Below are 23,182 nucleotides of genomic sequence, written 5' to 3'. Positions count from 1 at the left end.
CAACAATAATCTCTTTGCATTACTCTCCCCAATTAATTAGACTTTACCTAATGTCCTGGCTGAATAAGTCATCATGTATGAATTTATTCCCATAGTCATTAATGATATTACTTGTATATACAATATAAACTGAAAAACAAAACACACAGAGTCAAAACATTAATAAGTTCTCCAAAGGGAATCATTGTTCAATTAACCACTAACAAAATTCTAAAATACCACATTTTAAAATACCGCCTCTGATAAGAAGAGGCAAAAGGGTTATTTTGTGGACACTGCTTGAATATAATCCCCTGGGATAGAAATCAGTTTTCAATCAGAGTGAGGAGAAAAATAGATTTTGTAGTTTCTGGGAGGGATAAGGACACTGAGAGAGGAGCTCTCCATGGTTGCTGCCGTCAACAGTGGCCATGCAAAACCTGAAAAGCCAGCAGGGCGGTTGATTCTCAGACATTGCTGTGGAACCTGCCGGGCTGGGGAGCAACCCCGGCAATGGCAGGCAGTGGTGATAGGGAAGTGCACCTGCCACAAGCATTTACTACAGCCATACGAGAAGCTCTGAAGAAGCAGACAGGAACTGCGCTGGGGTCAGGAGAGGCACCATGCAGAAGCAGAAGCAGAACCACATTTGTAGGTCTTGGCTCTGCCATTTACTAGCCATGTAATTTGAGGCCAGTTTACCACTCTGAGTCTCAATGTCCTTTACTGAAAAATGGAGTTAATAGCAGTATGTCTTCAGAGAGTATTTCCCAAATGACTGATCACAATAAGCACCTGAAATGCTTCTTAAAGACACTGACTCCCAGGCTTATTCCCTGCAGATTCTGATTCTGTAGGTCTCAGGTGGCATCAAAGGGATTCTTAACATCAAACAGATTTGGGAAACTGAAAAATGATACTCAAATGTTAGTTAACATTTCTTTGACTTGGTTTTAGGCCAATTCCTTGCACAAAAGAAAACTGAAGGAGCTCATTATTCTTCTCCTCTGGAACATGGAAAGACCCAAAGTCCCTGCAAAACCACAGGTGTGTTTGAACTCCAAATTAATTCCCAGACCATGCCCACAGATATGAAGTGTAAATCCTCAGGAAAGACGGTGAGGACTATGATACTCCATTTTTTAAAAAGCAACATTAAAAATAAACTCTTTCTCTTTGGGGAGTTAGGGTGCCTGAGTTCTTTCATTAACATGCTATTCTCTTTATTTTGGTTTCCCTACATACAAGATAAAGAGGGTGATAGTTGCTCCACCCAACAAAGATATTTGAAAAATACTGGGCTCTTAGAGTCTTCTAGGACAGGAGTAAAATAGCAAAGAAGAGAAAATTCTGAACTTGAAGTTGGATACTGTCAAGAAACTCTGTATATCTACCTCCAGATTAAAGTTCCTTGGGAGGTGGGTAATGTTCTTAATTTACGTTATTCAAGTGTTCTCCCTCCCAGGAGCAGGTATGGGGTTCATCTGACTGGGAAGTGGTGGGGGTGTCCTGGGGATTTCTAGAAACTTCTCACAACTTCTAGAGCTAGCTCACAGAGTACTGTCACGAATGACGAGGTACCCTCATGCTGTCCACAGATGCTCTGAGCTCTCTGGACCTTCCCTGGAGTCTCACCAACGCTGCCACCACCAGACTGCCCAGAAATCCACTGGCTGGCCCGTGGGAAAAGGCTTTGAGAGAGAGTAGAAAGGAAACCGAGATTTGTCTTTCACTATGTATAATATAGTCTTCAGCCAAATTTTGTCAAGAAATTAATTTTAATTTTTTTTTTTTTTTTTTTTTTTTTGGTACATAGGCCTCTCACTGTTGTGGCCACTCCCATGGCGGAGCACAGGCTCTGGACGTGCAGGCTCAGCAGCCATGGCTCATGGGCCCAGCCGCTCCACGGCATGTGGGATCTTCCCGGACCAGGGCACGAACCCGTGTCCCCTGCATCGGCAGGCACACTCTCAACCACTGCGCCACCAGGGAAGCCCAAGAAATTAATTTTTTATTTAGCCCTAAAAGACATAAATATGACTAGATCCTGAATTCAAAAATTTACAAAATCTTTCTTTCCTTAGCATATTTAATGAGCATTTCAGTTTTTGCTCTAATAGCTATAGGAATTGGAATGCTCTAGATAAGGAATTATTTTTTTTCATACCTTCTGACAACTCTTGAAAAACAGCATTTATACGTTCAACAACATATGTTGAACATTTACTGAGTGTCAGGTACTTTGCTAAGCATCATTTCGATCCTCCACTGGAAACTGAAGTGCCACAAGTCTGGGGAACTTACCCAAGGCCACTCAGCCTGTGAATGGTGCAGCCAGGGTTCGATCCCAAGTGCAACCAACTCCCACATCTGGAACTGTTATTTGATTTTTGGTCCCTTTCACACTGTCAACATAAATAAACTTTCCCCCAAAAGTTCCTTCCTACTTAGAAGATTGCATTCTTCAAACCTAATTTTTTAAATGGTTAGCTTTATTTTTGGGTACTATGACAAGTGCTACAAAACAAAAATGAGTAAATATGAATAATCATGGGATATGATTTTTCTTACCAGCTGTGGTGACTCTACTTTTTGTTCAGCCAGATTATGAATATCAGGAGCCAAGAGTAAGCTAAAAACTCCTTTAATTCCAGACCACGCTATAACAATTCCCCATCTCCAATTATACTTATAATTTGAATGCCTCAGAATAGGGCTCACTAATACAACAGTAAGTAACCTGTGGAGAGAAAAACATTTATTTTTATATCACATCTTATGTATTAATGTTATTTATGGATGATACTAGCTAGTAAATACTAAATTCCATGTAAAATATTTCAGAAAAAAGAAGATGATCCAGTTTATTCATAGGTTGTTCAAACTTTCTGAGACTAACCAAACCTACGATCTAAATTTTGCATATAATACTCAAATCTTGAAAAATAATGCTAGAAATTCTATACAAATATAAGAAATTATCATTAACACTAGGGTGTAGTGTTTAGGATCTTGGTAGTAAATTCCTGCAGGGAAACTTCTTCAAATGACATTAACAAGCTCCCTGGAAGGCCACAACTAGATGCAGAAATTAGACCACAAGGACCTTGTAGATCATGACGAAAAAGTAAAATTATTGTAGACACTTTAATAAATTTAGCTCAACCAAATTTTTCTTGAACTTCCACAAGAATCATACACTAAACACCATGTAAATAATTTCAATTTGTGCCTCCTTTCTCTACAGATCATTTTGTTATAGGACCCTATGCCAAAATCTAGATTCTATCTATAGCAGACTTGCACCAAAAAAATATCAGTACTGTCCTTCAAGTGAAATTTCAGCAGAAATATAATTGACATGTTCTCAGCCTCAAAAAAGATACTGTGTATCAGTCGCTTAACCGGGAATTTCATAAGACAATTTAGAGAATTCCTGTCATTGAGAAACAGAAAATCTACAACCTGCCATCTATAATATATATAATTAATTTGGGCAAACTCCTCCGCCTTGCATTTAAAGCTTTTTGCAAAGTAATTCTTATCAACCTTTTCAGCCTTACTAAATGATCTTTCTCTAAAATACCACTGACTCCAGCCAAAATAGAACAATTTATGCCATTTCCTGATATCAAAAACAGGGAGGCAGTATAGCAAAGGCTCTGGAGTCAGTCTACCTGGGTTCAAATTTAGATGTCTTTTACTATGTAACCTTAGGCAAGTTATTTAACCTCTCCAAGCCTCAATTTCTTCATCTGCAAAATGGAGAAATAATAGTCATTGAACTTGCCTCAAAGGACTCTTATGAAGATTCAATAAAATGAGGCAACATTCACAGGGCTTAGCATGATGTTTAGAATGTGGTCAGCACTTAACACACATTAGCAATGATTATGACGTCCAGGCCTTTGTTTGGCTCATCGTCTCTGAAACATTTTTCTCAACAAGTCTCTTACGGAAAGTCTACCCATACTTTCAGGGCCCCTTAGGATAACTCCCTCCACTAAAGTCTCTCCTCTAGTGAGGTGGAACCATAAGTTCACACAAGATCTCTGGCACTCAGTAGCCATTTGACCTTGGGCAAGGCACCTTACCTTTCTTGGACAGTTGTTTTTGTTTTGTTTTTTTTTTGGTTGCACAGGGTCTTAGTTGCAGCATGCATGCGGGATCTAGTTCCCCGACCAGGGATGGAACCCCGGCCTCCTGCATTGGGAGTGCAGAGTCTTACCCACTGGACCACCAGCGAAATCCCTTGGACAGTTTTTTAATCTATAAAATGGAGATAATAATTCTTATCTCCCAGTGTCATTATGCAGATGAAATGAGATAATGGATGCGTGCAAAAAGCCGTGTATCTTTCTGCATACACTGAGACCAACCTCACCTTGCACTTGTGCTCCCGTGGTGGAAGGAAACATAAATTGTACACCCACCCTTCTGTGTGACAGTGCCTATCTGAGTTGCCTGCAGTGCCTTCAGAGTCAGCAGAAGCAATGTTTCATGAGAACATCTTATAAAGTAAGCTCACTCAGCCAGGCCTAACCTGAGTGGAAATGACAATACTTTCAGAGACACTGTCACGAATTCTTATGGAAGACACAACTGCCACGTGTGGGCAATGTCACTCTAGAAATAGCATGCTCTTGGGAGTCAAGTTTAAATCCCAACTCTGTCCTCACAATCTGGGTGACTCCAGGCAAGTTTTTAACCTCTCTGGGGCTTCATCTGTGAAATGATGCAGTAACACCTACCACATAGTGTTGCATTAATACTAATGGCATAATGTACATGGTTAATGTTTAACAAATGGCTTTATCATAGTTATGATGATAATAAATGATGATGAAAGTCAACAAAATGTTAGGAGCTATTAATCTGATCCAGTGGTGCTCAAACTATAACAAGCATGTTGAAACAGTTTCCTGGATCTCAACTTCAGAGATTCAATTCAGTAAAATGGGATGGGCCCATGAATCTGCATTTCTGTCAAGCTCATGGGTTATGCTGATGCTGTTGTTCTGTGCCTTCTCATTTTACAATGAAAGCTTGAAGAGTAAATAGACTTTCCCTCAGTTGTGCAGCAAGCTATTGTCAGGACCTTGACAACAATACAGGTTTCCTGACTGCATGTCCACAGCTCTTTTTGCTATAACCCACTTCTTCTCAATTCTAATTCTGGGCTTGAGAACCCAAGTCTAGTAAGCAAACTTTAAATTATAATTCTTACCTTACAAAATTCACTGTTGCAAATAAGATGAACATGAAAACTAAAGTGTGAAACTGAAAATACTTGATTTCTCCACATCCAATGACAATGCCAAAGAAAGTGTATATTAAATGTTGGTATACACATGAAAACATTATTAGAAACCTAGGATAAATGGAAAGGAAATCACATTTTAAGGGATGTGTTTTTTAAATCTACACGTCTAGCTTTACCCCCAGAGATTCCTACTGCGAGACCAGAGCACAGTGCTTAGGGCATGGAGCTGTTCTGGTTCCATGTGGTAACACACCTGGGTCTGGGCCAGGTCTGACTTCCATGAGCAGATCTCAAGTTCTGCCTCTTCTTGGTCCCCTCTATTCAGACCTTCCCTTTCAGAGGACTGGGTGACTGTGTCTGTCCCACAAACCAGTCTCCCTATAGGTAGGTCTCAAGATCTACACTGGGAAAGAAGCATTAGGAAGCCTCATTTTAGCTGCAGGTATAAACCATGTTCTCTGATACAGCATTACTCCAATCAAGCAGATAGTCCAATTCTCTATCCGATTCCTGTCTCTTGATTCAATTGATTCAAAACTCCTAGAAGAAAAGGGTATGAGCAGGACCTCAAACCCCAAAGCTTAGTTTTATAAAAATTCAGAAATGATCGAATAACTGACTGAGTAGAATACTTTTTAAAATGTCTCCACAGGACCTTAAAAAATGCCTTACATGTAGTAAGATCCCAATAAACATATAATTATTTACACTTATTATTAGTTTCTTACATAAACATGTCCATCACTTAACATGAGTGTCTTCTGAGAAGGGACTTATTTTCATAGCCCCAAACCTAGGATACAATATCCAGGCCACAGGAGATATTAAGAGAGGATTGGTTGAATAGCTAAAAGAATAAACAATTGAATGAATAGAATGAGTAATTTATAATGATGCTGACAGACAGCATGACTGAGCTCAGAAAACTGTCCAAATACAGACAAAAAGTATGTGTTCCAAGAACTAGTTATTCCTAAGCTTCTGGCTTTTAAAAACCAGTAAAGTATCATTCACATATACACAAAACTAGAATAAGTTACAGGTGCCATTTTTTTTTAAATTTTGTCAAGTAGAGTTATAAAAAAAAAGTACCGTCTTCTATGAGTGGAATTTCATGAAATTACATATTAAACACCAAAAAAGTAGGAAGAACGTAATTTCAGAACAAAGAATAGTCCTTTATATTAAAGCAATGAATCTTCATGGGAAAACTGAGGATAATGCTTATTTTTCTCATTTCAACATTTGCTTTCATCCAGTGTGAGAATTTCTACACTAGACTATGATTTGGTGTGAGATAATTCTGAAACATTCTATAATTTAGCGTAGTCACCCAGAGAATGGCTAACTCATTTGTCTGAAAAGACAAATGGCTTTCCCTTTGTCCACAGATGTCCATATAACACCAGATGTAAAGGCTAGGTAAGAGTTTGCTGGTGTTGCATCTTTCTGCTACCTTTCTTTTCCAGCTCTTCCCATACTTGGATACTGTCATTCAGGTACGTTATGAAGGAAACAAAGGAATAAAGCATTTTTTAAGCTTCCCACAATTCAAAGTAAATTTTTATCAAAGAGTTACATATAGAAAGTACTATGATCTCTGAGCCACTGACACATTATTCATAATAGGAATACCAATTAATGTCAATAATTGTTGGTAGCTTAAGTTCTTTTCAAATATAACTGGCAGTAAAATTAAAAATTAAAACATAGAAAAAAGTTATAAAAAATTATATTAGTGTTCATTAAGGCAGGACCACTTAAGCACTAAATTTCTATGAGATCTATATCAAGTACACAATAGACTTACTTAGTAATTATTAACTCCATCCTCGGTTTAAAGCTTAAGGAATCTAAATTTAGTCCTACAGTGACTAAAGCAACGATACCTGACATTCCCAAAAGTTCCACTGGGGAGAAAAAAAAATGAATAAAATTAGTTGCATTCAAATCTGTACACTGAGCTACTTTATCTTGAGTGAAGAATTGTTGGGAAACTTAAAAGGGTAGTAGTATTTCTTGGAAAGTTGCTTAAAGGGATTGGCCTAATCCTTAGGATCAGGGGTTGACAAACTTTTTCTGTTAAGGATCATATGGTAAATATTTAGTCTTTGTGGACCATATGGTCCCAGTCACAACTACTCAACTCAGCTGTTCTAGTGCATAAGCAGCCGTAGATAATACGTAACTAATGAGTGCCCAATAAATAATAGACACTGAAATTTGAATTGCACATAATTTTTGCATGCTGCAAAATATTCTTCTTTTGGGGTTTTTTGAGACCATTTTAAAATGTAAAAACCATTCTTAGCTCATGGGCTATACAAAAAATAGGCATATTTGGCCCACAGGCTATAGTTTGCCAACCCCTACCATAGACCGTCCTTGAGGATAGAGCTAATGAAAAGTAAGTTTAACAACCTCTACCCAGCATCTCAAGGACACTGTGCTGCATGTCCTAGGGGTTGTGGTCCAAGCTCAGTGCTTCCTTGGTGACTGCAGGTCCTGAAGCCTATGGTTCTTTTACATGATACAGGTTCCCCTAAAACTATAATTCTCTGGGCTCTAAACAAATGTGTAAATGTAGTCTGAGGCAGGTAAACCAACTACAAAGAATGTTTGAACACCATAAATACCAACAGTCCTAGCTGCAGAACCTTCAAATAGCACATTATAAATGTCAGATGGAAGGGAAAGTATGTGCAAGGTAGGTGTGGAAGCCCTTTGGAGCAAGGCAGAGCTAGTTGCCCTGGGAATGGGAGCTCCCCTTTCTCCATTAGTGTCCCTGAATCTGTAAAACGGGTGTAAAAGAATAATGCCTCACAGAGGTGTTGTGAGGATAAAATTAGATAACATGAAAAGTGCTTGGCACACTTTTAGAACAAGGAATAAATGATCATCATTATTATTACGCTATTAATTATTTTTCTATGTTCACCTTACTGCTTAGTAAATTTATACTGTTTATTCATTTGAAGAGGATTTTATTATTCTTTTATTTTATCTAATCACTTAAATCCATTTTAGATTTCTTTTAACCTACTTATTTAACTGAATTTAATATAAATAACAAATGACAATAAAACCAGTGGTACTGGGAACTGTGACAATAGGGAAGCTGTTTCTCAAAGTCTTATTTCCAATTCCCTACGACTCGTAGTATGGGATTTTAAAGCTTACAGTCTTTTTTAGTAACAGTCACTACTTAGTCACACTTGCTATGAGGAAACCACTAAGTAACTTTATTTTAAAACTGATATTATTTAGTATAATCCCAATGTTACAAGAACATATGGTGTGAATGCATTCATTAATACATGTATGTACAGTTATATGTATTTTTTAAAGATTGAGTACATTTAACAGAAGGTATCAGTGGTTAACTTTATGACATAGGTTTATAGGTGATTTCTTCTTTGACTTTTCAGAATTTTTCCAAAACTCTACATGAACATGTATTACTTTTATAATTAGAAAAACAAAGTCTTCTAAAAATTACAAACGCTATTACATTAAATGGTGTTTTAAATGTTCAAGAAGGGGGAAAAAAGTCATAGAACATGTAATAAAGGGAGTAATTTTCATCAGCATAAACCCAAGTAGTTAAAAATAGAGTTGTAAAATTTTCCTGATTCAACAGGAAGAAACCACCACAGAAAACTGATGCCACAGGAAAGTGGCTCTCTCCATCAAACTCTGTCTCTCTCTTTCCTTCTCTGGCTGAGAAAAAGTGAACGTCCTCCTACTAGGAGAATCAAAGGGACTCTGTCTCCAAAAAACAACAGGATTCAGGAATGGACATTTCCTAACTAGAAAATATTAGGGTGATGACTGAAGTCCTTTGACATTTATAGCCTAGACCAATGACATAACAAAAAAGAGTGACAGCAATCAGCCCTGGCACGGGTAAGAAAGGAATGCATTGTTTGTAGAGAGTTTTAAATCAATAAAACTGACTAAAAGCTGTCTACTTTTTATTATCTCCATTCGCCAGAAATTCTGACCAATGTCACTGGATAAAATATTCCTTCTGATAGGACAGACCTCTCCTACCACCTCTCTTGCTGTACCTCTGGGCTAGACTTTTATATAACCCACTATCTTTCATGAATTATACACTGCCTTTTATACACTAAATTCATATTTTCTTCCGTGGGCTGATATATTAATATTTCTAGCTGCACTACCTGTCAACCAACAATGCTTCAATATGTCTTTTTTCTGTGCGGCAATGTCTGTGCAATATCTTGACTATTTTATTTTAAGAAAAAGAATGAATGTGTTGATACAAGTGATTTCTAAAAGCCCAAGTATTGTGAATTTAATACAATAGAGACAAAAATGTGCTCAAAGAGTTGACTCTCTAACCTCAATCAGACACTCCCTGGATTTAAGCCAGTTAACAGTGTGTTCATTAATGAAGGAAAAAAATAAAATTAGATAACATGACAGAAATGTAACATTAGAGAATGTGTAAATGAGAAGTTTACCTATGTTTAGCTTTCTGGCAATGGAACTCCTCCTTATAACTGTCTATTGCTGACTTTTGTTGTCAGGATCTGATTAAGTATAAGAGGAAAGAACTGCCCGAAATTGTTTTTAGTTCCTGAAGCATAGGAAAGTGTAATGGATGATGGAGGGGTATTCATTTCCTGGGGCTGTTGTAACAGAGGGCCACAAACTAAGTGTCATAAACAACAGGAATTCATTGTCTCATAGTCTGGAGGCTAGATTTCCAAGACCAAGGCTTTGCAGCAGTGATTCCTTCTGAGAGCTGTGAGGGAGAATCTATTCCAGACCTCTCAAGCACTGACTGGGAGCACCTCCATGAATTAGGAGGAAAGGGGAAAGGAACCAACATTTATTGGCTGCCCTACCTTGAGCCCAGTGGTATGCTGGTAAATGTTTAAAAGTGGCAATCTGGGGGGTAAAAAAAAAAAAAAAAAAAAAAGCCCCAGTTGGTAGTGTCTGCCAATTTCCATGGTCCCATTAAGGCCAATTTCAAGCTACCAACATTATGTCACTTAAATAGAGCATTGGGAAGAGATGTGGACATTCAGCTCTCATGAGCCAGCAAGAGCTACCTCCAGGACACCAGCATGAGGGAGTCACCCAACACAAATTGCCTCACTAATGCCTGTAACGCCCCTCTAAATTAGGTTATATCACTTTTATAGATGAGGAAACTAACTAAAGCTTAGAGAGGTTAAGTAATAGTCCAAGGTTACCAAGTTAATAAATTATAAAGATTGGATTTCAAGTTAGCTTTGCCTAACATCAGAGCTCTCTAAGGACTAACAGTTTATTCAACCAGCATGTGTTAAATTACTGTAGGGCATATGGCAAGCATTGGGCTTGGCTGGGGGGAACAGAGAAAAGAGAATAAATATACAAATGAATAAGAGACAGCCTCCACCTCCAGGAACTTAGGATCTAATGGGGGAAAAAAGGAAATATTAAATTAATTTTTTTCTTCAGACACTTAAGGCATTCATAATAGGTACATTAGGGAGGGAAAAAATGAAGAAAGTTGAAAGAAATGACTCTTCAGTGAATGTTTTCTGTATTTTACTGATTTGGGGTAGTGAGCAACAATAGGGAGCAATTTATCTGTACAGGAAGCAGCTCTGTTTGGTTACTGGAGGTGAAAAGAGGAGTAATTAACCTCTTGATACCTGAGGACTTTCATGGATGGAAGTTGCTCCACTGTGTGAGGTAAGAGCAGAAGCAGAATTTGGACATATTTTTACCACGGTTACTATGGCTTTGGGGGACTGGTTACCTCAGTCAGGGGGGTAAAAACTTTAGCTCCCAATCTCACTGGACTAAACTAGGAAATGATTGTTAAAGGTCTACCAGTGCTAGGCACTCTGACTTCTGCGATCATTCCACTCTCCTGCTTCTCTTCCAGATGTAGACATACCTGATTTCTCTGTTTCCTGCCTCCTAGCCTCAGGCAAGGGCCGCCATTTCTACAGTCCCCTCAGTTTGGTACCGATTGAATGGGTACTGCTGAGCTGGAAAAAGACCTCAGGAGCATGTCTCCCACCTTTCTCATTTTAGAGATGGGTTGCTAAGGGTCAGAGCAGAAATCAGCTCAGGTCTGATTCCTCTTCCAGGGGACTGCCAGTGAATAAACGTAAGATCAAAGGGTGGAGTTAAAAAAGAGTAAGAGAGTTACCACATGGAGGAGGAATGCAAAGGCAAGGGACATGGAGTTGAAATTGAGGGGATGTTAAGAGAGACCAGGAAAGAGCTTGAGGTGGCAGCAAGATAATAGGACAAGACGCACAGAGGAGCCACATCAAGGGGAAAGCGGTTGGGGAGAAGCAACTGGATTCAAGAAGAAGGAAAAACTTAAGTGCATAAAGTTCACTTTAAGGATGGCATTTTTTATATCTGTTTCTGCCTTACCAATGTAGAAAGTCAAGTACACCATTGAGATACAAAGAACGATATTGGTCAGTGTATTGCTAAACAGGTCAGTCAATATAAACTGAATGATCCTTGCACACCAATATCCACATATAATGCTTCCCAAAATGTCCAAGCTGAGGCCCAAGATTATATGTAACTCTAGAAAAAGAAAATAAGAAAAAAAAAGTTGAGTATAATATTTTTTCTTTCATTAATGGCATTTGGGTCTATGCACTTTGGTTTGCTCTTGAGATATTGAGTGGGGACCTTGCTCTTCAGCAGATGGGAGTTTCCTATGAAAGCCTGGCAAAAGAGTCTTTCTGGGGGTATATTTCCCTTACAGTCTGCAGCTTGAGGTTTGCTTATCTGGGGACAGCAGACTCAAACGCCCTCAGGAGTCAGGCAAACAGCATAAATGTGAAAAAGCTATGACAAGCTGGACAGTGAATGATCAACCAAAAGACATTCAAATTCAATTTTTTTTTACAAACAGTGGCAGGGTCAAGCACACCATGTCCAGGATCCCTACCAACCTACAGTCTATTTGTGACTCCTGCCCCCATCCCAGGGGATATTTGGGAAATGGAGAAGGAAATTTTTCCATTGTCACAGTAACTGGGGGCAATAGAGGCAGTTAGTGAGCAGATACCAGACATAGCTGAGGGTAGTCCTAAATAACAAAGATTGTTCCACCCCAAATGCCTTTAGCTCCCCCATGAGAAGCACTGCAAACCTCTATTATCAAAATTTCTTTCTCCCTGTAGCACCTCTCTCCTCCTACTAGTATTTCATATATGTATCAGGAAGACACATTTTCCCTCTTCATGCTGTGATTTTCCCTCCTTTTTTCTCTCTTTAGTACCACATCTGGAAATCCAGGATATCAACCTAGTCCATATCCTAGCAAACTTTAACCACATGAGTCTGACTATTATCACTTCTAGGACCTGATTCTCCAGAATTGCTTGAACCATTCTGCTTTCACCCTCAGACTCAAATCCAGGACCAAGCCAGCTCTTAACATGCACTCGTTGAGATCCAGATTGGTCTAGGAAAGAAGTAAATCTAAGCTAGATGACACAATTGTGTGTGTGTGTGTGTGTGTGTGTGTATGTGCATGCATACTGGGGGAGATGAAATCATTTCTTTAACAATTTTTCCCCCATAATCTCTGAGAAAACACATAGATGGTAATTATTTTCTTGTTACCTGATATACTATTTTAATTGGTCCATGAGTAAAGTATAGGGAAAGCAGTAAAGTTAAGACATCTTGAATATATTTTAATTTCAGTATGAATTGATATAAGAATGATTTTAGAAAATATACAGAGAAAATAATGTTCTTACCCCTAAAATTGGAAATGCTAAGTATGTTGCTCCGAAAAACTCCAAAAACAATGGATGTGAAGCCACAGATAATCATTGATTCTCCTCTAATGATATCAGTATACATTTTAGAAATGCCTGGAAAGGGAAATATAAAATATAATTTAATATAATGCATGAAAATGACGCTCTTCCACAGGAAACACAAAAATAGAAGAGAATGAATATGCTAGAATAAAAGGAGATCATAATGGGATGGGTCCATATGACAATCACGATCATTTAAAAAATTTTTCCATTATGCCTTCTATATCTCCAATGGCAAAGGAACATGGCAATAGCACTTCTTGAAGTGTCCATTGCCTCAAAGCATGATAGAGCTTTGCAATGAGACAAAACACTTCTCAGGTCACTACATTTAGCTTGAATAAATATGAATCATTGGACTCCAAAAGAATCACATTTTAGAAATAAGTACAAAATATGAGCTAGTAATTCTACTCCTAGACATATACCCAAGAGAACTGAAAATATATGTCCACACAAAAATTTGTACATGAATGTTCACAGCATTTTCATAATAGTCAAAAAGTGGAAACAACACATAGTCCTTTAGCTGATAAATGGATAAACATATGTAATCTATCCCTACAATGGAATATTACTCAGCCACAAAAAGGAATGGAGTACTGACTGATACATGTTACAACACGGATGAACCTTGAAAACATCATACAAAGTGAAAGAAGTGAGACACAAAAATCACATATTGTATGGTTTGATTTATATGAAATGTCCAGAATAGGCAAATCCATAGACAAAAAATACGATTACTTGTTGCCAGGAACTTGGGAGTGTGGGAATAGGGATGAATGACTGCCAATAGGTATGAGATTTCTTTTGAGGTTGATGAAAATGTTCGAAAATTAGACAGTGATGATGGTTCCATAACTCTGTAAATATATTAAAGATCACTGAATTGTACAATTTAAAAGGGTGAATTTTATGATATGTGAGTTACATCTCAATTAAGCTGGTATTTAAAAATTAAGCACAAAATCTTATTGGCACTTAACATTCATTAACAGTTTAGTTTAATGGAAAATATAATCAAATTAATTGCCTAGTGTTATACAATTTATAAGTAGGGTGATAGTGATTGGTAACTGCCCATCCAGTATCTACCTTCTGTTCTTGGTAACAAAACTGGTTTTATTCAGGGTGGCAATGTGTTCAGATAAATGACAATTTTTCCCCAACTCCTGGGCTTCTAAGAGTGGCCACTGAGATGTAAGTGGAAGTTACTGAGTGGAACTTTTGGGAAATTTCTTGGAGGGAGAGGAGACTTGGCTGAAAGGAGCATCTTTCTGACCCTTGCTCTTCTTCCTTTTCCTGCCTGAAATATGGGGTGATGGCTAGAACTTTAGTAGCCAACTTGTGAACCTGAGGATGGAAGCCATACACAAAGGGGAGGAGCAGATAAATAAACCCCACAATAGACTGCTATCATTTTGCTTTAAATATTCATTATCTCTTAAAGAGATTAAAAATAAGAAAAAGTCATATTTTCCCACCGGTTTACAATTATGGTACTTTTCATTCTTTTGTGTAGATGAAATTTTCCATCTGATTCCATTTTCATTCAGCCTGAAGGACTTCCTTTAACATTTTTTGTAGTGTAGGTCTGTTGGTGATATATTCTTTCAGCTTTTATATGTTTAAGTCTTTTTTTCTCCTTTACTTTTGAAAGATATTTTCACTGAGAATTCTAAGCTGGCAGTATTTTTCTTTTAGGACTTTAAAAATATTGCCCACCATCTTTTGGCTTGCAATATTTCTGAAGAGAAGTCTGTTATGATTATTATTTTTGTTTCTCTGTATATAATGTATCTTTTTTCTCTGGCTGCCTTTAAAATTTTCTCTTTACCACTGGTTTTTAGGAATTTGATTTTTATGTGCCATGGTGTAGTTTTGTGTTTCTTTGGCTTGAGGTTTGTTGAGCTTCCTGAATCTGTGGCTTTATAGTTTTCATCAAATTTAGAAATTTTTCACCCATTATTTCTTCAAATATTTTTTGTTCCTCCCTCTCTCTCTCTCCCCTCTCTTTTATAAACTTGTATATTAAGGCACTGAAGTTGTCCCACAGCTCACTAATGTTCTATTTATTTATTTAGGTTTTTTTTTTTTTTAGTCTTGTTCTGTCTGTGCTTCATCTTGGAGTTTCTATTGCTACATCTTCAAGTTTACTAATCCTTTCTTATGCTATGTCTAATCTGATGTTAATTCCATCCCGTGTATTTTTCATCTCAGACATTGTGGGTTTCATCTCTAGAAGTCTGATTTAGGTCTCTTTTATATCTACTATGCCCAGTGGTGTGCTGATAAACCAGCTTTTCAAAATTAAAAAAGGCCTGATTTGTAGCATTTGCCAACTTCATGTGCAAACACTCCCACAGTAACTAATTCAGAGCTACCAAACGTTTAACCACTAGCATGCAAAATTCCTAATTATTTAACAACTGGCTCTCATAAGCTGATAGGAGCAATTATACCCTATACTCAATCTTTCTTCTAACTTTCTGAACCAATGGAATATAGTTACAACAACTGTTTTTTTGTTTGTTTTGTTGTTGTTATTGTTTTCTTGCGGTACGTGGGCCTCTCACTGTTGTGGTCTCTCCCGTTGTGGAGCACAGGCTCCGGATGCACAGGCTCAGCGGCCATGGCTCACAGGCCCAGCCGCTCCGCGGCATGTGGGATCTTCCCGGACCGGGGGACAAACCCGTGTCCCCTGCATCAGCAGGCGGACTCTCAACCACTGCGCCACCAGGGAAGCCCACAACAACTGTTTTAATATATTTGTCTAATGATTCTATCATCTGCAGCGTTGCTAGGTCTGTTTCTACTTATTATTTTTATACTCTCTATGGGTCATATTTTCTGGCTTCTTTGCATGCCTCCCAAATTTTTATTACAGATGACAGAACTGTATGTTTTACCTAATTACGTGCTGTATGTTTTACCTAATTAAGTTCTGTATTTTTTTGTATTCTTATAAATATTCTTGAACTTTTTTCTGGAATGCAGTTGTTACTTGGGAACAATTTGACCCTTTTGAGGCTTGCTTTTTAGATTTGTTAGGTAGTGCCAGAGCAGCCTTTAGTCGAAGGTTCATTTTCCATGCTACTGAGGCAATAACATTCTGAGTCCTCTACCTGATGTCCTATGAATTATGATGGTTTTCCACGCTGGCTGTGGTAAACATAAGGGATTTTTCCCTCTGCTCCTTTTAGTATTTTTCTTCCCAGCCTTGGGAAGTTTCTTCATGTGCATGCACTAATGAGTAGTCACCCAAAGACTCAAGTGGGCGTCTCTGCAGCTCTCAGAATTCCTTCTTCAGTACAGCTTTAATTTCTGCAGTAATTTGCCCCATGAACTCTTAACTGCTTTGGCCTTCTTGGACACCCAACTCTGGATCTCCCCTACTCAAAGAAACCACCAGGCTCTACCTAGGTTACCTTTCCCTACATGAAGACCTGGAAACTCTCTCCAGGTAACAAGCTGCGGCAAGGGCAATCAAGAATGCACCTCTTTTTTTCCTTTCTTGGGGATCACTGTCCTGCACGGCCTGATGTACACTATCTGAGAACTGTTTTTCATTTTCATATATTTTGTCTAGTTTTTTAGTTGGTTCAGGCAGAAAGGTAAATCTAGTCCTTGCTACTCCATCTTAACTCCAGGAGTTATATAGAGGGACCCAGTGTCCCTGATGAGTTCATGGAGCTGTGGGCCAGCCCTGGACTTCTTTTTTTTTTTTTTTTTTTGCGGTACGCGGGCCTCTCACTGTTGTGGCCTCTCCCGTTGCGGAGCACAGGCTCCAGATGCGCAGGCTCAGCGGCCATGGCTCACGGGCCTAGCCGCTCTGCGGCATGTGGGATCTTCCTGGACCGGGGCACGAACCCGTGTCCCCTGCATTGGCAGGCGGACTCTCAACCACTGCGCCACCAAGGAAGCCCTGGACTTCTTTTACTTAAGAGCATAAACCCAAATTTAAGAACATGTGACACACTAATTTAACCACAAATTGATATAGAAAGAATTATACAACTACATGTTTTTTGGTTTTTTTTTTTTTTTTTTTTTTTTTTTCACGGTATGCGGGCCTCTCACTGTTGTGGCCTCTCCCGTTGCGGAGCACAGGCTCCGGATGCGCAGGCCCAGCGGCCATGGCTCACGGGCCCAGCCGCTCCGCGGCATATGGGATCCTCCCAGACCGGGGCACGAACCCGTATCCCCTGCATCGGCAGGCGGACTCTTAACCACTGCGCCACCAGGGAGGCCCAACTACATGTTTTTTTAAAGCAGCTGTTTAATATATTCCGTTGCATCAAAATCCAAACTGATCACATTAAATGACACTATTTTTTTTAATCCAAGCAGAACTGAATCTGATTAAGATTCTACTTTTTCTCCTTTGGTGTCTTTGAAACACATAACACTTAAAAATGTATAGCTGGGGGTTCTCATTATTACTATTCTTAAGATACTCTATGTAGTTGAAAAGAAAGTAAATCTCTGCTTTCCAGTGTTTGATCTGAGTATATGAAATATCAGAATATTCAGATTCTATTTATCTTTACAAAAACTCTCCTGAATGATAGGATAAATACCAGGATAATACAGAATTTCTGGTAACTCAGTGCCTGATTGTGGATCAATATTCAGGCTGTTTATTTCTGTTCTTTGTGCTTCATTATTGTAGCCAATAAAGAAAGCAAAGAAAATAAAAGGCAAGGTAAGTTATAATCATCTTATATTACTACTTGTTACTAACTTTGACTCAGACAGAAGACACAAAATACTGGTTACACAGGTTTGAAGATTATTATTAGCACATCTGATTTAGCTAGTCAAGAAACACTTTAATTCTTCCCTCAGATTCAGTGAGTCAACCAGGAGCAAGTAAAGCATAACGTTTGTTGTATGAAGTTTTGAATTTGATGTATAGTTATTTTTAATAGTAAAACACCATAAGAATTACTCCCAACATTTTTTATTGGCTTAATGTGAACTAACTTATATTCACTAATTCACTGTAAAATTTGGAAAAGGAAAGAATGAAACAAAAATCATCTGTAATTCCATGACTCAGACAAAACCATTTGAATGTTGAAGTCTTTTTTAAAGCATATAATTCCTTTTACTTAATTGAGGTCATACTAAAACTTTGTATTTTATTCCTTTACAAGCTCCATTCCAGATTTGTTTTAAAGTAAAAATTGTTTGAGCCCTGTGCATTCTTTTAAAATAGGTAATGAATAGACAAGTTCCTTTTAACTTGCATGTGAACATCCACTACTTTTTTCAGTGGGTCAGGCCACCTCAGACTTAAGTTTGTGCAGGTTTTATAGTGCACAAGGGTGCCACATCAAATGAAACTCCCGTCACACTGTAGGAACTTCAGTTTTGTATATTATTATGGTAATTTTAGGCATATGGCAAAACATATTTTTCCTTAAAAAAGTAATGTATTAGGACAATTAGATAGAAAGGATTTTTTATCTAATTCACACAAAGGTAAAGATGTCACTAGGTAAGGATGTCACTGAATCCAGAACCATGCACCACCTTAGTATTATTGACATTAAAAAAATATCAACCAAGTCAAATACCTTTACTAGTTTTCTTTTAAATAGAAGACTTCTACTCCTTTTCTGAAATTTTTTTTTTTTTTTTTTTTTTTTGCGGTACATGGGCCTCTCACTGTTGTGGCCTCTCCCACTGCGGAGCTCAGGCTCCGGACGCGCAGGCTCAGCGGCCATGGCTCACGGGCCTAGCCACTCCGCGGCATGTGGGATCTTCCCGGACCGGGGCAGGAACCCGTGTCCCCTGCATCGGCAGGCGGACTCTCAACCACTGCGCCACCAGGGAAGCCCTGAAAAATTTTTTGAATATGGAAACTGCAATAAATAAAGTTTATAGTTTATTAGAGCCTCTTACACTCAAGGGATTGCAGAAAAGGGAGCAGGAAAATAACGAGGTGAATAAAACAAGTGGCAAATACAAATGGCTAAAAGAGAAAAAGAGATGAAGAAAAGATAGAAAAAACTGTACCTATGGGGAAAAAAGAGAGAAATAGGACAGGATCAGACTCTCTGAGAAATATCTGGCACAATTTAGAATATCACCAGCAAAAGTGTCAATACCTCTTATGTTTTCTCAACTGTAAGTATAAATGGGTGTAAAAATGGGACTATCACCTGTCTGGTGGGTTGTCCCACCCCAGTTGTAAGGCAACATTTTTCCACTAAATATAACTGAAACCTTAAAGTTGGTTAAATATTTCTGAGTCAAAAACAGAAATCATACCATCTAACCATTTTATGTTTTTACTGCTGTGTTAATAAAACAGGATATTTCACAGTGAAATTACTGCTGTGTTAAAGAACAGGATATTTCAGAGTGCAATTACCTTTTACCAAATAAGATGGGCAGTAGTGAGAACACCTAACCCTCTTGGGAATAAGCTTTTATTGAATATCATATTTGCCAGACTATACTTTCACCCCATTTTTTAAAAATAAACTACAACTCCCTCTCCCACATGCCCAAGGTTAGCTGCTCCAAAATAAAGGCAGTTCTAACAAGAGGTACCTAGGCCTCGGAAAAGTGCCATTAGAGGTAGAGCTGAGTCTCTACCTTGCGGCTTAAAACTCAATGGAATGGAAGAATGCTTACTTTTATCACCTTCTAGAAAGATAACATTTTCTCTTGAAAAAAATTATTTGAGAGTATTTATCCCAGATCCCGGGTTGCTTTATCCACTTTGCATACTTCAATCAATGCTCATCCTCAAGGGAAAAAAGCACAGATATCTACTCTGCTGGATGCACAATTCATGCAAGAAAAATATTATCAAAAGGAAATAATTTATCCTCATATCTTCAAAATAAGAGAGAGAAATAAATCTGACATACCAATAGTTTTCAGTGAATTCACAGAATGAACAGGATCTGTAATGCCAAGGGTCATGCTAAAGAGGAGGCAAGATTGCAAATCCCATGAATCTTTATTGAATTTCAGAACCACATATCCAATTATGATGAATGCCGTAGAGAAGCTAATTAATCCGGTTAACACAACCTGTGAAACGAATTCATAACACGTTATTAGATTTAACACCTAAACATGGTATGACTGCATTTACTCTTGTAAGAATCAGATCTCGTTATATATTTTATACAATTACTCGGGAAGATAAAAGTAAAAGGTATTCTAGTTTACCTGCCTCAAAGAAACCATCCCTTCCAAACAAATGAAATTCTACCTGACTATGAAAAGACCAATTCACCCATCTGTCTTGTTGTTATTCCAGCTTAACAGTTCTCCACATCAAAATGTTCTAAAATGTAATGCAAATTTTTCTTGCTTCTGTGTAAAACATTTCCTGGTGTTTCTGAAGTGATGACCTGCAGGGCTCCAGGCAGAAAAAAAGGTAAAACAGTGGGCAAAAAGCACATGCCAGCTGATTTGGCTCCCTTATTAAGTGCTTTCTGGAAGAAGCCATGGTCAGCAAACTTTTGTATACATTTCATTGCCCAATGGTTTTCTAACACTACCACATCTGTCAGGGATGCTGGGAAATGTAGCACTATTTTACACTGGGCCCACTACCATTCTATACAAAATACAGTAAGTCACTCTGTTAGTGAGAAAGAAAGGAATAGGCAATCAGCAATGCCTGCCTTAAAAACAGCAACAGAATGCAAAACTTTTAAACAAGCAGAAGGAACAAAAAGGATAAAGAAAACTGAATCAATTGATTTTTAAAAATTTATCTTTAATTTACATACAGTAAAATTCACTCTTCTGATGTATAGTTACATGAGTTTTGACAAATGCATACAGTCATGTAAACATGGCCACAATGAAAAAACAAAGCAGATCCATCACCCCAAAAAATTTCTTCATGCTGTCCCTTTGTAGTCAATTTCTTCCCTCATTCCCACTCCCTGGCAACCAATGATCTGTTTTCCAAAGCTACAGTTTTGCCTTTGCTAGAAGGAAGGTCTATGAATGGATAAATGGAATTATACAATATGTACCCTTTCGAGTCTGGTTGCTTTCTCTTAGCATAATGCATTTGGAATTCTTCCATATTGTGCCTATCAATAGTATTCCATTGTAAGATGTGCCACAATTTCTTTATTCATCACTGGCTGAATAATATTTGAGCTGTTTCCAGACTTTTGTGATTTTTTTTTCTTTTTCTTTTTTGGCTGCACTGCATAGCTTGCAGGATCTTAGTTTCCCAACCAGCAATCAAATCCACGCCCTCTGCAGTGGAAGCGCGGAGCCCTAACCACTGGACCACCAGGGAATTCCCCAGACTTTTGAGATTATGAATAAAGCTGCCATAAAGATTCACACAGAGGTTTAGTGTAAATTAAGTTTTTATTTCTCTTGGATAAATACGTAAGAGTGGAATTGCTGGGTCATAAGGCAAGTGTATATTTAACTTTATAAGAAACTCCCAGACTGTTTCCCAAAGTGACTGTACCATTGTGCAATCTCACCAGCAATGTATGAGAGTTCTAGGTTCTCTGCATTCTTACCCCCACTTGGTATTAATCAGGTTTGTTATTGCTGCTGTTGTCATTCTAATAGGAATGTCAGTGGTATCTCAGTATGGTTTTAATTTATATTTCCCTAATAACATTTAAGATGTTGAGCATCTACATATCTTCCTTGGTGTTTCAAATGTGCTAAAATCTTTTTCTCTTCTAAATCTATTTTTTTTTTTTTTTTTTTTTTTGCTGTATGCGGGCCTCTCACCGCTGCGGCCTCTCCCATTGTGGAGCACAGGCTCCGGACGTGCAGGCCCAGCGGCCATGGCTCACGGGCCCAGCCGCTCCGCGGCATGTGGGATCTTCCCAGACCGGGGCACGAACCCGCGTCCCCTGCATCAGCAGGCGGACTCTCAACCACTGCGCCACCAGGGAAGCCCCCTAAATCTATTTTTAATTACAACAAATATTACCCCCAAAATCCAAAAAAAAGCCCAGCAGAGATTCTCAACCTGGATAAAATAACAAAATCCAACTGTATATTATCAAAAAGACATCTAAGCATAAGGACATCAAAATCTTGAAAGTAAAAGAATGGAAAATTTTTAGCAGGCAAATACTAACCAAAAGAAAGCTAGTGTAACTATAATAATACCAGATGAAATTGACTTAAGGCAAAGGCATTATTTGGGACAAAAGGGTAATAATGAGGAAAAAATTAGGAAAATAACAATACTCCAACAAAAATCAAAGAGTTGATACACAAAGCACATTCTCTGATCACAATGTGACAAGAGAAATGATAATTTAGAAGCCGTATTTGGACATTTAAAAATGACTTTTAAATAATTAACAGGTCAAAGAAAAAAGTATAATAAAATTTAGGTAGGAGGGATAAAAATGAAAACACTAAAATCTAAATATTTGAGGTGAATATAAGAGTTGTTACAAGAAAACTTAAAACCTTAAATGTACAGAATGCAAAAATAAAAAAGCTAAAAGTCAATCAACTAATACCTAGCTTAAGATGTTAGAAAAAGTACAGAATAAAATCAAAGAAAATAAAACATTTTGAAAAGAAAAATAAAATAATCTGGCAAGCATGATTAAGAGAAGAAAGAGAGAGAGAATGCATAAATAAAACAACCAGAGCCGTGAAAATGGACAAACCTACAGATAGACGGCTGAGATGAAGTCAGAGGTGGGATTAGGATCTAGGTTCTGCCGTTTATCAGCCTTGTGACCTCTGAACTACACTCTGCTTACATGTGAAATGGAGATAATAACTCAGTGCCTAGTCACAGTGGTCACTCAGCAAATATTAATTCCTTCTCTCTCCCCTCAACTCTCTTTAATTAGTGGTTTTGCAGAATGAAGAGGATAAAACAACTAAAAATGTGAGATTTATGAATTATTAATCTTCTTTGTAGACAGTCAGATTCTCTGTAAACATGAATAAGCAAGAATGGACCATAATTTGTCTTAAAATGTGTTCTTACCTGCCAAAACACATTCTTGAGTACATAGAAGTCCACATCCAAAGCAGCCATAAATATAATTAAAGGTGAAAAATAACAATAAAGTGAAAAACTTGGTGTTCTTAGAAGAGGGTAGACGACTTGATGCAT

The 23,182-nt window shown here is 38.0% G+C and overlaps 1 protein-coding gene across 1 annotated transcript in view; it reads right to left on the bottom strand.

Moving 5' to 3' along the window:
- Positions 1–23,182, bottom strand: part of SLC9C2 (solute carrier family 9 member C2 (putative)) — a 95,185-nt gene that overhangs the window by 67,792 nt on the left and 4,211 nt on the right. The window contains exons 3-10 of the mRNA XM_060078601.1: positions 23,054–23,182; positions 19,965–20,130; positions 13,009–13,125; positions 11,657–11,818; positions 7,053–7,152; positions 5,207–5,350; positions 2,551–2,719; positions 48–129 (exon numbers count right to left, since the gene is read on the bottom strand). Coding sequence (XP_059934584.1) covers positions 48–129; positions 2,551–2,719; positions 5,207–5,350; positions 7,053–7,152; positions 11,657–11,818; positions 13,009–13,125; positions 19,965–20,130; positions 23,054–23,182 — 1,069 coding nt within the window. The remainder of the gene's footprint in view (positions 1–47; positions 130–2,550; positions 2,720–5,206; positions 5,351–7,052; positions 7,153–11,656; positions 11,819–13,008; positions 13,126–19,964; positions 20,131–23,053) is intronic.

Source organism: Mesoplodon densirostris, chromosome 2 (genome assembly GCF_025265405.1).
Source record: "Mesoplodon densirostris isolate mMesDen1 chromosome 2, mMesDen1 primary haplotype, whole genome shotgun sequence".
NCBI lineage: Eukaryota > Metazoa > Chordata > Mammalia > Artiodactyla > Ziphiidae > Mesoplodon > Mesoplodon densirostris.
Note: the sequence above shows the minus strand (reverse complement) of the source record. Positions and strands in the feature narration are given on the sequence as shown.